This window comes from Dendroctonus ponderosae, unplaced genomic scaffold (genome assembly GCF_020466585.1).
Source record: "Dendroctonus ponderosae isolate FM_Combo_2020 unplaced genomic scaffold, Dpon_F_20191213v2 Dpon_F_20191213_2, whole genome shotgun sequence".
Lineage (NCBI taxonomy): Eukaryota > Metazoa > Arthropoda > Insecta > Coleoptera > Curculionidae > Dendroctonus > Dendroctonus ponderosae.
In genome coordinates, this window is record NW_026018165.1 from 7770262 (window position 1) to 7787170 (window position 16909).

A 16909-nucleotide genomic window follows, 5' to 3' on the forward strand; every position below is an offset into this window, starting at 1 on the left:
ATGACCTTGGATAGTTGTTTATTAATAATATATTTTTTATTTTTTCAAGATTTTTTGTTCTATACTCCCAATGTGACAATTTAATGGCTCTATCTTTAAGTTCCGTTATAATCTTATTATATAACCTTATTTTTAATGGAACACCCTACATTTTTGAATTCTAGGTCGTATTTTTGAGTCATTTTGTTAAATGAACTGGGTACGAAATTTCAACCGTTGTAGAATAATATCCATTTTTCCAAAAAAATTGGAAGGTGCAGGCTTGGAAATAATTCGTTGTTCCGCCTATTTAGGTTAATCAATTGTAATGTAACTTTAGCTTGTTGTAGCAAAAAATAAGTTTTGCATCTCTTATAAAAAAGAAGTTATGGAAAATTAAACTTGACTGTCAAAAATTACCCAAAAAATTCAAATGGAAACCCCTATTTTTTTCTATTCAGATCGATTTAGTGACAAAAATGAAGGCAGGTTTATAAAAAGGTTTATGAGGTTTCATAAATTAAATTTTTCGTAATATCGGCAAATCGCTCAGATGGATTTTAATGTACCTTGCTGTGATTTTTTTCTATGTCGGCCATATTTTGCTAAACCTATTCTTATTTTCGTGAGATTTCTGATGAACGCAAGTCGCATTTAACGCAACGAACGCAGTTAAAAATTATATATCATGGACCTAATTTCAAATTTGCAGTTAGAGTTGTTACTGTTAAAATTATTAAATAGCAAGCAAGCAAACATAAAGCATTTTTTGCCCAAAAGCTATGAATGACACAAAATTTGACAAGGAGCAAAAAAATGTTCAAAAAGTTTTGATACATAAACTCAAAAAATAAGTTGATTTTTATTTGGTAGCTGGACCAAATAAAAAGTTCTGGTAGTTTTTGTACCAAGTCGCTCAAGAATTTCTCACTTGCTCAAAGCGGGTGAACTCGGTTGCTTCATCATCACGAGTCTTATATAAGAACAAATTCACAGCGAGATTCACTAAAATCTATCATATTATATCACTCTTCCGATATTTTAACAAACATTTTTTTAAAGAAATTTTGCCATCAATAGCAGAGGAGCCGAACACTTTTTCTTAATGAAAGTTAGGTCATATGGCTTTGATTTGACCATGTGCGTACGGGACACCCTGTATATAGCCTAGATTTTTTCAGGTGTTTCCTTATAACAACAGTAACAAATCAAAGTAGCGTTGAATATGACAAACAAACCAAAAACAAGGGGAAAATAACGGTATTCACTGTGACTGACTGACTGTGTGGAATTGTTATTATATTCTTTTCCTTCCTGGGTTTCAGTTAAAGTGTGAAATCATTTTTTATATTGTTTATTTCATAACGTTTCGGCGAGACAATAGTGCCATCATCAGATTGAAAATTCATATAGCACGAACCCCGCACTTATCTGACGAGAGCTAATAGGCTCGAAACCGGTCCTTGCTGACCTGAGCCTGAGGTTGGCGAAAGTAGAGATTTGCAATATCTGACATCATTTCTGATTCGATTAGTAATTGCCCTCTAAATTCATGTATTTATTATTTGCAAAACTCCAGGCAAAGGAATCAAGAGGCGCCTATTAGATGGTCATCGCATAAGATCATCTCGACCAATCCTGACATTAAAAATTTAATTTAAAAAAATTGCCACTGCGCGTAAGTAGTCGGGTGATTGAGATATTTATTTATTTATTTTCATTAACAAATATTTTTCCATTTTTCTTCTAATAATTTGTCGTTCGCAAAATCGTTTTTCTACTTTCTTATACTTATGTGTTTTGAGATGGAACACGTCTCTCGGGATACCGCGCATTATTTTCTTACCTCGCCGTAGATGCATTTTCTTTGTTTTGGTAGAATAAACGCAGAGTATAGAATTTTTCATTGCATGAATAATGCAAAAGTTGTTTAAATTGTAATGAGTGCGAGGCAATAAAACAAACAGCTATTTCTGGGATCAGGCAGACAATCCTTTCGATCTGTCTATAAATATATCTAGGGTTTTCCATTTTAAAAAAATTATCAACGAAAATAATTAATTGTTTTTCGCTCCCCTTTTGCTACTTTTCACAATAATCTATTGTGGAAGTTATTATAATTTTTCTTATATCTTAAATAAACCTTTCTAGAGTGAAAAACAAAATATGTTTAAATTACTTGTCTTGTAGAAGGTATTTTGGAATGAAGTTTTGTTACTTTGATGGGAATTTTAATGCTAATTGCTACATTCTCTATAAATACATATGAGAATCAAGTACCTAATCTACAACTAAACTTTTAAAAGTAGTAGAGAAAAAAGGTTTAAATTTGTGTATTTTTATTTACTTTTTTCATTCTACTGTTTTTCAAAACTTGATAATAATCCTAGATTCTTCACCTCAAACTCTCAAATCCATGCATTAAAACAGTTTCCAAAAGTTGCTTAAAACTACCATTAACTTTCAAATGGCTCAAAATAAAATGTAAAACTTGAACAAAAAAAGCAGATCTAAAGCTTGTTATTGGAAAGTCTTGCTCCATATGTAGGCTGTTTAATTAAATTAAATCATGTCAAAATTTATATCTTTTCAGTTTAGGAATTCAAATCGAAGTTACATTGCCACAAAGCATATGAGTTTGTTGATTGTTGAACGATACAAGTAAAATTTAGATTCACGCGATTATTTCCTTGATAAATTGGTGCTTGTTTCATTAAATCTTAACGAAGCTAATGGGGAAACGCTCAAACCTATAGATACAATCATGAAACATGTTTTGAAGCAAAGCCAAAACGGACAAACAGAACTACCAGAAAGAGGGTTTTAATTATAAATCTTGAAAACAGTAACACGTTTTAAGGAAAAAAGCCTCACAAAATCGAGTCATTTGCGATACACTTTAAGCAAACAAGATATGTACATTTTTCTAATTGATTAAAAAAATAGTCTACGGGTATTAAAAATTCCAAACAGTTTTACCTATTTTTCTCTGAATGAAAATTGTTTCAGGTTTCGGTTGTTTGTAGTATTTTTTAATTTTTTCGGTGGTTTGTTGTATTTTTGCAATTGCAAAGATTTTGCAAATTGAAAAGTTTCTGATAATCGCTGCAAAGCTAGATACCCTTGGAACATTCTTTCAGCCTTCATTGCCCACAAAGTTTCATTAACTTTTTTCAAACCGTTTTGCATAAATTTATAATTTTGAATTTTTCAAAGTAAAGTTTGACGCTCTATAATTCGAAAATGAAGCTCTTGCCGACCTGTTTTGCTTAATTTTTTTCCTTTCATTCCTCAAAAGCTTTAAACCTTTTTTAATTTCTTCTCTCGTGTGGAAAATCTACAAGCTTTCTTTTTAGGTAAACCTCGATTAACTAATCCATAAAAGTTGGGATTTATTAAAATCAAATACAAGTTTATTGTAAACTAAGCAGCATGCAATTTTTTTCGGTATATACAAATAGACGTTGCACTCGTAAAGTCAGCTAAAAGTTTTGTTTTGATATTTTATCACTAATTGCTGTTAAAATTCAACAATGTAACCAAAACGTTCGTCTTTTAGTGGCTTTCAAACGCTTATAACTCGATAATGCTTTTAGCGGATGTGCTTGCTGTGACTATAACATCCTATATATTTTTTGGAATTATTTAATAGAGAGGATTGTTATCTGCACAAAAGCAGAACATTCCGGGGCTCGTTTTTTCTATGTATACAGCTTTTGAATCACTAGTTTTGTGACGTCTTATATGTATATTTATATCACATTTTGGTGTTGTGTTTGGTATTTGGTTTGTATTTATAGACAGTTTTATATGCATAGCAGAGATATTAGATCAAGGCAAAAATTAATGCAAAATTATAATTTATTGTCACCGTAATTTATATAACAAAAATATATACATTAAACTAGCGAAATATAGCCTTATACTTTTAATGATATAGTGCAATATGTAAATGTGCGAATATGTGTATAAATAAGTTGCATCTCACACAGTCTTTAAAATTAGCATCTCAACGACCATCATTAAGCATTCCTTAAAAGTGTGATTGATTGATGATTTTACAATTAACTACCCATTACAAAGTGTATCTACAAAAACGGATAAACCTTTATACTAGCAAAATGCTCAAAAATAAAAATTAAGAAATTGATATAATATTCAATAAATCTTCTCTTGAGGTTAAAATTGCATTCACAAAAATTATGGCACTAAGTACTGGTACTAAGAGCGGATCAATATTTTAATGCGTTAAATCTATCTGTAATGGGTTTGTCAATAATTTGCAAATACCCATTTAGTAAGGTCCACTTTGTCCCGGAGGTCCGTAGTTGGAGCTTGGTCGTCCGACTGAACTTCCAGTATTCACCGGAAACGACAATCCATTGGATGAAGTTGATAAGTTTATATTGGAAACTCCATTTACCGATCCACCTGGAAAACGTAATGGAAAAGATCATTATTAAGTGCTACAATAAAATAATTCAATAGAACTTACTTCCACTGATATGAACTCCGCCAGTGCTGCCGGAAGTGGTTCCAGTAACTGCGGACTTCGCCTTGTATCTGATGAAATAAACTTCCGGTTTGCTGGGTGCAGTTGGGGCTGCTGTAGGCAATGAAATGTCCGCAACATCGTCGGGTTTTTTCACCAAAACGTAAACCAAAGTTTTTTCTTCGTTTCTGGCCTAAGGAAGAAATAACATGAGGATTGACTTTTGATTCTCGATTTTCTACAGTAAATGGGAAATAGTATGTTTGCTGCTACACTATAATGCGCGGAAGATGGTTGACTACCCATCTTTTTTTCAGTTTTTAATATTTTTTGTACTTTGGGCACAATATGGTCAGTCAGGCAGATACTTCGCCCCCGGTGGTACTAATTTTTCCACTAAATTTTCTTAAGGTTGATTAATTGAAGACTCCTATTTATCCTTTCTAGCTGCGGTATTGTTAGAAAGGCTTAAGTTAGGGAACGTTTTAACTTTTCAGCTTGAAAACGTTGCTACTTGAAACCATTAAAGACGATTTTTAAACTATTTTTGTTTGTAACCAATTGCAATTTCTTATAGCGCAGCACTAATTTCAAGCATCAACTCAGTTTCAAGAATTTGATTAATGGTATACTTTCTATGTGCAATATTGAAACTCAGAAACTCTTGAAAACCTTCCCACGAAAAACTGTGAACTGTGATGGAAGAAACTTTTTTTCTTGCCCAACCAAGTATTCTTCCTTTTTTTCAAAGACTAAATGCTTTAGTTAGTTTTAAATATAAGATTTGGATTGAAATAAATTTAGGTGCCTGGATGAACACGGCTTCAGCATTAAATAATAAAAAAGAAAGAGATTTTCGGGCATTTTTGCATATTCAGATATTAAAACATTGAGGAATTTTATTTTAAATATCGTAGGTGATAAGTCAAAAAAATATGGACAATTTCGACTAATTCAGATCGATTTTGAACGGATTCCGAGAAAATTAGTAGTATAATTTTCCGAAGACTTTTTCCATTCACTTTTCTTAGTCGTCGTTACAACAGTACTAAGATGACGTACATTTTTCAACAAGTCTCACTTCTTACTAAACAACTTTAACATAAAAAAAATTAACAATTTTTAAAATACGCATGATTTTTTGTGTCGAACAAAGAACAAAGAGTAGAAAATAAAATTTTACATCATTTTTTTTTTAATAATATGTATATTAGTATAAAGTAGATATATATTTTCTACTCTTTGATTCTTGTTAAACAATACTTTTGCGAATAAGTCGATTGGCCGAAATGTGCCAGTTGCTTTGCCACGAAAATCACCACACTTAAAGCCTTACGATTTTATAAAAAGTTTTGATTACCTTTTGATTATATTTTATTATCTACTGGTCATTAAGAAACAGTGGTTGCATCAAGCAGAACGTTCTGCTAAATTAATGTTGACAATATTGAACACATTATTTAAGTTAGACAAACCGTAGGTACACTTACTTTGCGAAAATGTAATGTAATTTTGGCATTTTATACTCCCTGTTTCACCTTTAATATACTTATGTTCTTATGTGTTTCCTTTATATTTTTGTGTTATGTATGAGTGTAATTTACCTGCGCTTGCAGAATTTGCTGTTGTTGTTGTTCGTAGGATGGAGCTTTGATGAAAATAATTTTATAGTGTTTGGTGGACTGGCCAGCAGCAATTGGTCTCTGAGGCCTCAATTCTTCTGGCTCTGGAGGAGCTACATGTACGTAGATGTGCTTCTGCACTAAAGTTCCTCCAGAACTCACGCCAATAGATCCCCCAGTACTTCCCACCAAACCTCCGGCATCAACAATGGACGATACTTGACCACTTTGTACTAATAGATGAAGCAATTAAATTAGTATCGAACATACATAAATTAATTCGTAGTTAAATACACTTTATATCTTGCTATTGATTAAATACAGAAATAGTGGTAATGCCACTATACTTTATATTATTCGTATCAATATAATATATATTGTTTAAAATTTTGTAATAAATAACTTTTTTTATAGCTAGATCTTAAGAAAACAATCCAGATTATGTTATTTATTCGGAATTACTAAATGTTTCTAATTGATATCAATAGTTTTTCCACATTTCGTAAAAAATAATTATTGCGTTATGAGATTTTTTTTTGCTTATTCGAACTAATAAGTGAAAATGTAAACTCTGTTCAATGCCAGCGCTACCAGCAAACTTTGCGTATTATAAAATAAATTCATAGTGTTTTCAAAAAGTATCCTATACTACGTTGTTTCCACTTTTAGAAAAATGGTGTCCCTTTTTTTCTTAATTTCTATACCTGCTGAACTTCCTCCAAAAACTCCAGAACCACCTGATACAAAACCACCATTATTTGATCCAAAAGTTGGGGCTGGAACTGGATAATTATACTGGGGCTTAGCATAGGCTACGCAGACCCATAATGTTGAAATCTGAGATAACAGAAATGCTACTTATTAGTTTACTGGCTTCTTTTTTTCTTTAAGGATTAACGCAATGAAAATAAACGAACGTCTTTCTGTTAAAGTTTAATTATTGCCTTTCTTTTCCTTCAGCTGTCGTACAAGTAAATTTTTCTCAATTATCGTAATCACGCAATTGTCTTCTTTTCTTAAGAATTTCCATCATTTTATTTCCCTTTTATTTAATTGATCAGCTCTCAGGATATTTGCAGTCAACTTGCGTTTTTTATACGTTTCAGTTATGTTGCTTTTATTTTAACATTATTTGCCTTAATTGGAACAATACATATTGAGGTATAAAGTAGTTTATTACTAAGATGTTTGTATTAAAATAAGTTTGAGCTAAAACATTATGGAAACCAATTGAGGTTTAAACATTGAATAAGATGTTATTTGGAGAATCAATATTGAAGTTGAGACTTTTAATTTGTTGATTTTTTGACAACCAACCAAAAGAAAATTAATTTATCATATTTAACATCAATCGAAATGTGTAAGCATTGCAAAAAGTAAGTAAAGTATATGAAAAACTTACTAATTTTTTGAAATAATTTTTTCCTTGTATTTTACGACGATAAATTCTGTTTTCAAGAGACACATCCGCAAGGTTCTGTTTCATATTTATTAACTAATGAGATCAGCCACATTTATATTAAAAAATGATTCACGGAATAACAGTTCCATATATTATTGAGTCGTTTTCAACTGATTCTTCAAACAAATTTAAGAGAGAAAAGTTAAACCAGTGGGAGCCAAGTCAGCCATGGCCAAAATTTCAGCATTGCATGCATGTTTTTAAGAAATGTATTCAATGTCACAGTAGTACCTAAATTAAATCAAGCGTTTGAAAACTACTGTATAAGTATTCAATTTAGACTGTTTTCTAGTTATTACTACAAAATTATTATCTCCAATTTAGGTTCAACATTTATTTAGTTATTATTACTTAACACCATTTTTCGTAAGTTTACAGTGCTATTATTTTTCCATTTAGAACCGATTTTTAAAATTATCACCACGTAACAATAACTGTCTGCCTGATTGAACAGGCGGTTTCATCATTTACCAATTATTGCAAACTTAAATCTGTGGTACGTGACTATTACGTTTAGTAAAATTTCGTTTTCCCTGCCCATCCAATTTGTCACATCGCTGTTGAAACTAAAGGATGATATTTGACGATGTTCCATGAGAACATGATAATGGTAAAAATTTTCCTGCTGGTAGCTTTTTCTCATAAGAAGCCAAAGTACTTGCAGGCGCTTCAAAGTCTTCACTCACTGATGACATAATTGAGAAAACATCGAATATTTTATCTCGATCTTCTCGTTGTGTTGTTTTATTACCGAATTAGGTGCGCGCCTTGAATAGCCGCATATTAAAAGTTTGTAATCAAGAAAATGTGAAATTTTTACTGCCACTCCTCAGATTATGGAGAAATTTTGGCGATGCCCGAGTAAAGAAAATTTTTAGTTGGATAATCAAAAAATAAAAATTGTGCCTCCTTTTAAATAATTTTTGAAAAAGTAAAATGGATATTCTAATGGAATAGTAAAGATTTTGACTTTTTTATTAAATACCTTGTACATAAACTTCGGCTAAAACGGCATATAAGAAACGACTAGTGTAAGAAATAAAGTGAGTTAGGTATATATTGAAACTGTTACCACAGATATAAATTTTTATTAAATTCAAACTTTTTCTCTTATATTAATGCATGTAATTTTACAAAATGCTCAACTTTCCATTTCTCTTAAAAATTGTTACATCACTCTGCTATAAAGATTCCGAAGACGCACCCACAAAATTTCTCTATTAATAATTCTAAGTTGACAATTTACCATTGGTAACCTTTACTTCTTGCAATAAAAATAATGCTGATTAATTGCGTAGGTCTATGTCTCGATGACCTACAATGATTTGATAATTTTCCAATTTCTCCTCAAATTATTATCAACTTCTTTTCGTAGCTGCGAAAGCTCATATTGAAGATTACACAATTTTTTTTATGTAATCAGTGTGTACATATTGAGCATCAATTCCCAATTAACTATATTTAATCAGTTGTGCGGATAATTTATGACGATAATCAAATGTTTGTTTCTTCGGTGCATACATTATTAAGGTGTAAAAGACACATGCTACATGACATAGATTTCCAAATTCTGTTTTTGCCAATTGGTTAGTTTTACGTGTTTGTTTTCCTATTAAATGTAACGTGCTGTAAGATAAGTATATGCAAATGAAACTTTATAAAGAAATTTATCTTTTTATACTGAAACAAATGCTGATAAAAATTGATTGTGAAACACTTAGGCATTGATAATAACAAAATGAGAATAAAGATGTTGAAATATTGAAAAATAATCAATAGTTGTGTGATATTTAAGTGTAAAAGTGAAATTGTTTTCGACATTAGTTTATTGAAACCAATTGAGAACAATTGCCCAAAAAAAATTTACATTTTTCGGAATGTGTCACTATTTTTCTCTAACTTTCATTTTTTAATTTTGACCGTTATCGAGCGTCAATGAATCGATCATTTTATGACAAAACGTTTATTATCATAAATTCAAAAAGTTATTTAGAAGAGTCAATTTGAAATTTGTTAAATTAATTGCTTTATTTAGAATAGTGTTTTTGTTGTTAGACTTACAATTTGCATATTACAAGGAATTTGCACAAATTTAAATTGTCAAAAATGAAAAAATGGCGAAAAATCTAAATTCGTAAATAACACATTAGTAATTTATTATATGTGCAACTAAAACTGCAATTTTACGTAAGGCTCAATATTGTTTTGACAATATCGCTTACTTAAAATTATTTAAAAGTCTTAGTAAATCTGCTAATTTTATTCTTAATTTATGCAAATTTATTATTGTTCTTGATTGTCTCCAACTACTCTAAATGTTTTTGGTCGTAAATAAAATCTATAAATAACTGGCAAGCATTTATTTTATCAAAAACACTTGAAATTTTACTGTTCTACGTCAAAACGTAAATTAAAATAAGAATATAATAAAAAACAGAGTGAAAATTGCTAAGATAAGTAACAATAAAGTTTAATAAAAGCTATACTGAAAAATACTTTTCGGTTTAGTAATGATAATAAATATTGCTGTTTAATACTTACCAAAAAAACTCTCATCCTGACCCAGAAATACCACTAAATAACACCCTGAAATTTCTGACACTAAAAACCAACTGGTATTTGGTTTATATACGAATTCTTTCTTGTATACTGAAAACCGAAAGAGGGGATTCGCTTCTTCAGTTAGTAGCGATCTTCAATGAGGATCACCCGTACAAATTACCACAGCACGTAACATTTAGACAAAAGTGAAAATTGACAAAAGGTTGCGACCTCTGCCTCTGCAACACACTATAGAGATGTAATAATTGGATAAATATGATAGATTCAGATGGAAGATAAAAATATGTCTGAATGATTTTCCTTTGTGTTATCATCAATGTATTTCCTTCGGCTCGGTCGATGTAATAAGACAGACCATTAGTTTGCTCATTTTTTCCAGTAAGACAACGATTGAAATTCATAATTCTTAGAATGGAGTTATATTTTCAGATTCGATTGGTTTTACTGGGAATGAACGCTCTTGCAGAATGCAAGTTTATTGCAGAAATTTTAGTTATTTCATATATAATATTCAATAATTGATATTGGTTATGATAAATATATTCAAGATGTCTGGAAAAATTTACAGGTTGTGAAAATAACATAACGAATCTATAGCAAAATACTTTTGTTAATTTTCAAGTGTTTTTCTGTTAATTTAAAAGTTTACTTTTCACTTATGTTATTTTGCAAATAGGTTTTAGCATTTTAGCAATAGTGTTCCAAATAACTCTGTTCCCAGGGGAGCATTTGTTGTTTGGTCTCTCGTTCTTTCGACTTAAATTCATTAGATTTTTACCTGTGTTTTTTCATTCAATAGAAGAAATTGCAACTGAGCATTTCGATTTCCAAAAGGTTTCATGGAGAGATAAATCGATTTAAAGTGTATCTTTTTTTATATAGCAACGTATTAAAAAATATGAAAATATTAAACGTATTAAAAAAACAAAAAATTATTTGATAGAAACCGATTTTCAGTGGTTTTTGTAAAAAAACCGACAATTGTAAGCTTTTTTTGCAAATGAACCGATGTTATTTTCCAGCAGGTGTTTTATTATTTAAGAAACTTTTCTTGAAAGCGTTAAATGCCATTAAACTCAATTCACAAATTCACTTATTTTCATAATTATTTTAACTTTGGAAGTAGATTTACTCAGACACCCTGAGGCAAATCAGCACGTTATAAATTATCGTTGTTCAACTGTACTAAGCGTAGTTTATGGAAACCAAAGAGAAATTGTCGTGTTGTTTCAAGGAGTGTTTCCAGTCCCTCTTCGAAGTTAATAATTTAACAAAGAAGCAGGTTCAAATTTTCTGTAACTTGCAAAGTTCTAACGACGTCTGTTAATAAAATTGTTGAAAACTTGTTAGGGAATGGTGAAAATTTTATTTTAAATTAATTTGCAAAAAACAGGCGTTGATAATATTTATTAACAAAAATTTGCGTGTAAAAAATGTTGACATTGTTAGTAGATAATGTAAATACTTAAGTGCACGTTTCGGTGTTAAAGCGTGAAGCGATGTAATAGACGCACCTCTTCAAATGATCATGTCCATCAATCGTCATGCAAAATTATTTTCTGTTGAAAAACTCTTAAAAAACTTACTTTCCACCTGTTCAGCACGACTTGCAGAATTAATAGAAAAGAAAACTGATGCCTTAATGAAACATGCAGATCATAAAAAAGTTGCAAACTCTTTTCGAGTGATCTGAAACCCAGTGACTGAATTAGTCAAGCAATTAATTCGATTCAGTGTAAAAAACTGTTGATGCTGATCAATCATAATTATACTTCCGTCAGTCATAATGCATTCACTGATAATTTGAAATATTTTTTTGGGGGATTAATAATATTTGAACTTTTCTGTAAAGGCGGATATTATGCAACATTCCTAAATGCAACTACTTTATGAATTTAGATATACAACTTACCCAAGTTGATGATGGTAAATAAGGTCAAGTACCTTAAGATTTAATTTATTGGTCGATTATTTTAGAGAAACTTCTCAAATGCCCGCTGCTTAGTAGATGAATATTATAATAATCACATTTCAAATGTTTCACTTCAGAAACCTAAATTAAGGTAAATTAATTAAATTGGCCAACGAGAAATCGATTTAAAACATTTTTACTCACAATTAACTCGTAAACTCTTTTAGTACCGAGAGGATATTAAACGACAATGCATTTTAAGAAAGTTTGATGTTTATGATTTATTAATAAATTCTCTTTCTCGAATAGTTTTAATGCAATTTAGTTTTTTCCAAATTTATTACTAGATTGACGAATACTAGCTACATAGAATGCAATTGCAGGTGTGAATTATTTTGTCATTAATTATAAAATTAACAGCAAATTAGTATTCTCACGCAATGGTAGAAGTTGCTTGCTTTCAGAAAAATCTTCATATGAATGGAATCATTACCATTGTTGATCTACGAATTAGAAAACCCCTATAAAGTATGTAGCAATCAATTACAATAGGTGTCAAAAGGTTACACGCAGGTTTATTTTTCTTATTTCGACATGTAATTTAGGTGTTCATTTCAAATATAAATCAAGTTTAATAGTTTTTATATGCCGGCTGATAAATGTGGGTTAAATAGATGACAAAAAACTATCAAATATGTTCTATGAAATCGATAACTCAAGAAGAGCGAGGCGAGATTGGTTAATTTTAATGATCTCGTTCGTTTGCGAGATATTCTCAAATTTACAAGCTAACAACAAGAAAAAATATTAATATATCATAAAATGGTAAGAACAAATTTAAGAATGGAAGAAAATTTTGTAAAAAGAGCAATTATTTTGTGCAGTGATTCATTTTTTTACAATAATTTGCGGTTTTGTATAAAAGTTTAGTAATTCTTGCATTGCGTAGTTAAATTTTATATTTTTCATATTAATAACCAAGTTATTGTGCACCCAATGTGCTGACAATATTGACAATCCGCATAATATTCGGCCACATTTTCAGATATAAAAAAGAATATAATTTTATTCTTTTATTTATTGACCTCCCTTTGCTTAGGTTATTTTGTTTTCTGGTAATGTTATATATTGTACTTTATTATTTGGTGCCAAAAATTTTATTTTAGAATTTTTTTTACTACACGTTTATATTTGTCCGTAATTTAGTTGGTATATGCCAAATGGAATTTACTATATCTGTAAGTCTGCATATTTGAAAATAATTTTTCGATCAAAAAATTTTGTCAATTATTTAAAATAATTTCTTAAGAAATATTTTTTTGTTTTTTAAATTAAATTAAATAAGTTATGTTAGTTTAATGATGGACCACACATTTCGCGTTTATTTTTACTTGCATATTTGCTTGAAACTTTATAAATTTAAAAATTTAACATATAAATTTTAACAGATTATACCTTATTTAAAAGATTCTAAATTGGAATATTTGGTTATAGTTTATTGGTGTCTGCCCTATAGGTAGCAAATTCAATTGGTTTTATTTAGTTAAAGTGTATTAAACGCAGCTAATTATTAAACATTTTCCATAGTGAAATTTTGCTTTGTGCTTTATAATCAAACTCTAATCGACTGAAAACACATTTTTATTAAAATATATGTGAATTATTTTTGAATTCATTTTAATGTTTAAAAAGCTTTGAAAAATTTGATGACTTTTTATATTTGTACCTAAAACCTCTCTAATTATATTGAATTTTGATTTAATTTAACTCACTTTTAAATTTTTTTAAATTTTGATTTTAATTTTTATCTTTCACATCTGTTAATTATGTTAATAATGTTAATGTTAATGTTGTTATGTCATATGTTAATGCAGACGTTTTATGATTATTAAATATTTGCAGCGCCCGAAAAATATACTAAAGTTTAAAATGCATGTTTTAAAAGTGCGAATGCATTGTGATGGACTTTAAAATGTATGCTACTTTTCATTAGCGGAATTTTTCGTCATATTACTTTTCTATAAAAAAAAAGTAAGACGTTTTCTTATGGTCTCAAAGCCTTTTTGCAAATTAATGTTGTTTCTTTATTAGACATTTTTCTTCCGGTATTTGGAACTGTTAGATTTATGTTAGTATTAAACTGAAATTTTCATGTAAAATGATACTTTTTTTATTTACTTTCCTGACTACGTGTAATTGTTATTATATTATTTTCTTTCCTGGGCTCCAGTCAAAATGTGAAACAAAAATTTGTATATCGTTTATTTCATTACGTTTCGGCTAGACAACAGCGCCATCATCAGATTTTGTAAATCAAATAATTGTAAATTGGTGTTTGTAGTTTATATGAATTTTAAAATCTGATGATGGCGCTGTTGTCTAGCCGAAACGTAAAGAAATTAACGATATACAAATTTTTGTGTCACAATTTGACTGGAGCCCAGAACAGAAAATAATATAATAGTAAAGTAATACACTAATCGGATAAGTAAGATAAATTAAAATTATGTGAGTTTAGGTCCTATTTTTTAAATAAATTAGTAAATGTTTTATTTTTTAATAACTGGTTCCCCTATTTCGCAAATGTATTTACTTACTTATTCAGTAATTCAAAATTTGTGATCTGGTATTATTTAATTCGATTTGAATACATTTCATGATGTGAAGATGCAAAACGCACTTTTGTTTTTTAATTAAATTATGTCTCAATATCGTTTCTTGTCAGAAGAAAACTAAGTAATACAAAGAAACCTAATAATTTGCATACATTTAAATAATTGAGTAAACTCAACCTTTCTTGAAGATTGAGCTCATGCATGTAATGAGTCTTGTTCAGAAATAGTTAATTATTCGAATCTTCCGATTTTGCCATAGGTTTGGTGTTAGCACTGTCATAAAGAAGCAAAACCAACAAAATGGTTTCAACATCGTGTTTTCTATTTAATCACAGTCCAGTGTTTTGCTTGATGAAAGCGTAATAGATATTTGCAGGAAATTTACTGATCTGTGATAAATGGACATCTTGAAATCGCCCAAAGCCTGGTAGGTATTAAATATTACAAGTTATATGGAAATTTGACCTCTTCGATTCGGCAAATGTTTCCTATAGACTTTTATGGACATTCAATGAGAATAATAGAATTTGCATTAGCACTGCCTACCGCTTGCTCAATTCGATACAAACACCAGCCAATACAATTGCGTGAACTGATAGGAAAAACGAGGTTTTTTCCGTTACGGATAAAATCTCCATTAATAAAATATTTAGATATATTCATGTCTTAAAAGTAATTTCTATTGTGAAAGCTATTTTTACGAGCCTGCTTTATTTCATTTTTTCCATTTTTAATGTAACTGATGGGGTGTGTGGGATTGTCGCATTTAATGAAATAAGCATAATGTGCTGATCATTTGCAACACTTGTTTTGTAATGGCTTGTATTTATGTTTGCTGCTTTTGGTTCTCATTGAGACTTGGAGCTCTGCTGTCGGCAATTATCTCAGCCGTAAGTACCGAGCTTTAAAAACTCTATTCTATTAGTTTAGTGGTTTTCAGAAAAATCAATTAATAGTAACATTAGCCTCAATTGTTCATGTTTGATTATCGTTTGCTAGTGCGTTAGAAGATTACTTAATGTTAATGCAACACTGTATCTAGGTTTTGTTGATTTTTCCGAAATTGAGTACACAAACAATTACAATCTTCACTGAAGCATCTTATGTAGTACTACAATGATGACCTTGTCAATTCCCAAGAACGGCAAATTTCTGTGTCAATGCGGGCATGAGAAAAAAGTGAAATTGCTAATTTGGTAATGTAGTTATTCGTCAAAGAAGTAGCGATAGAATCGCTATAAAGTTTACGAACTGAAGATGAATATGAACCAAATGTTTTTGAACACTTAAAAATGTAGAGTAAAGAACAATACGAAAAAAGAAATTTAATGAACACACAAATGCCAATAAAAATTCGCATTGGAAATTTTCCAGAAATTATTTAAAATCAAAAAAATATGTTGCTTTCTATGGATTTTCACTTTTCAGTATTTTTTATCCAAACTTTTACAACATTCAAGTTATTACATCTATTATTTCAAGCAATGTCCCCGTTCCTTCAATCACTTACACCCAAATTTTAGTAGACAATAACTTTTAATCAATCTTAACATTTGTTGCAGTTGAAGGCTATTTGCCTTTTAATTGTGTTACTTCAAGAGGAGGTGGCGGTTCTTATGAATAATGTTGAAAATTTTCTTCTCGGCATAGATTTTAATAAATTCGTTGTTAAATTGGTGGCTCAAGGTAAGGTGGTTTTTCGCATCAATCAAACTCCAACTTTGCCCTGTAAAACCTGTTGCAGATTTTAAAATACTGTTCGTGATTTTAACAAGTTATCTTGGAATTTACTGCTTGGCCAGTGTTCTGTTGGGAGTTGGAGCTTTGCAGGTGTGTTGGTTGATATGAATTAAACGCTTATTTTACCAATCTAATTTCTTTTTATGTACTCATTTTTATTATCTAAATTTTTAAATTAAGTTCCCGTTTTCTTCATTCCGCTTACCAGTTATTCTTCCGTTCATTCATCTACTGAACTTAAGGCTATAAAATGTGTTTCAGTGCAATACGATGTTATGCTACCCATTCATAGTCTCTCACATACTAATGATGTTACTTGACCTGTTGATCTACACAGTCCTTTTTAAATACCTCATGCTTCTAGCTTTCGTACCCATTGATGAACATCACTCTTATAACATTGGTCTAGCCGAGGCTATTGTTTATTTGACTTTGGGAATATTTTATGTGTGTAAGTATCGATTAATAATTGCTAGAATGGATTTTTGAGAATTTCGTTTTAGTCTATGACATTTATTTGGAAGT

At 30.0% G+C, this 16909-nt stretch overlaps 1 protein-coding gene and 1 long non-coding RNA gene across 2 annotated transcripts in view; one reads left to right on the forward strand and one right to left on the reverse strand.

Annotated features, from left to right (window-relative positions):
• The window catches only part of LOC125503385, a 13501-nt gene extending 6570 nt beyond the window's left edge, over window positions 1-6931 (forward strand). Inside the window, exon 2 of the long non-coding RNA XR_007280806.1 lies at window positions 6143-6931. This is a non-coding gene — a long non-coding RNA (uncharacterized LOC125503385). The remainder of the gene's footprint in view (window positions 1-6142) is intronic.
• LOC109537859 lies at window positions 3347-10175 on the reverse strand. Its single transcript, XM_019904786.2, has 5 exons — window positions 10097-10175; window positions 6798-6930; window positions 6076-6326; window positions 4475-4664; window positions 3347-4410 (listed from the first exon to the last, which is right to left on the reverse strand). Exons 1-5 carry the CDS (start codon window positions 10109-10111, stop codon window positions 4274-4276), a joined length of 726 nt encoding a protein of 241 aa, XP_019760345.1. The 5' UTR covers window positions 10112-10175; the 3' UTR covers window positions 3347-4273.
• Window positions 10176-16909: the final 6734 nt, after the last annotated feature.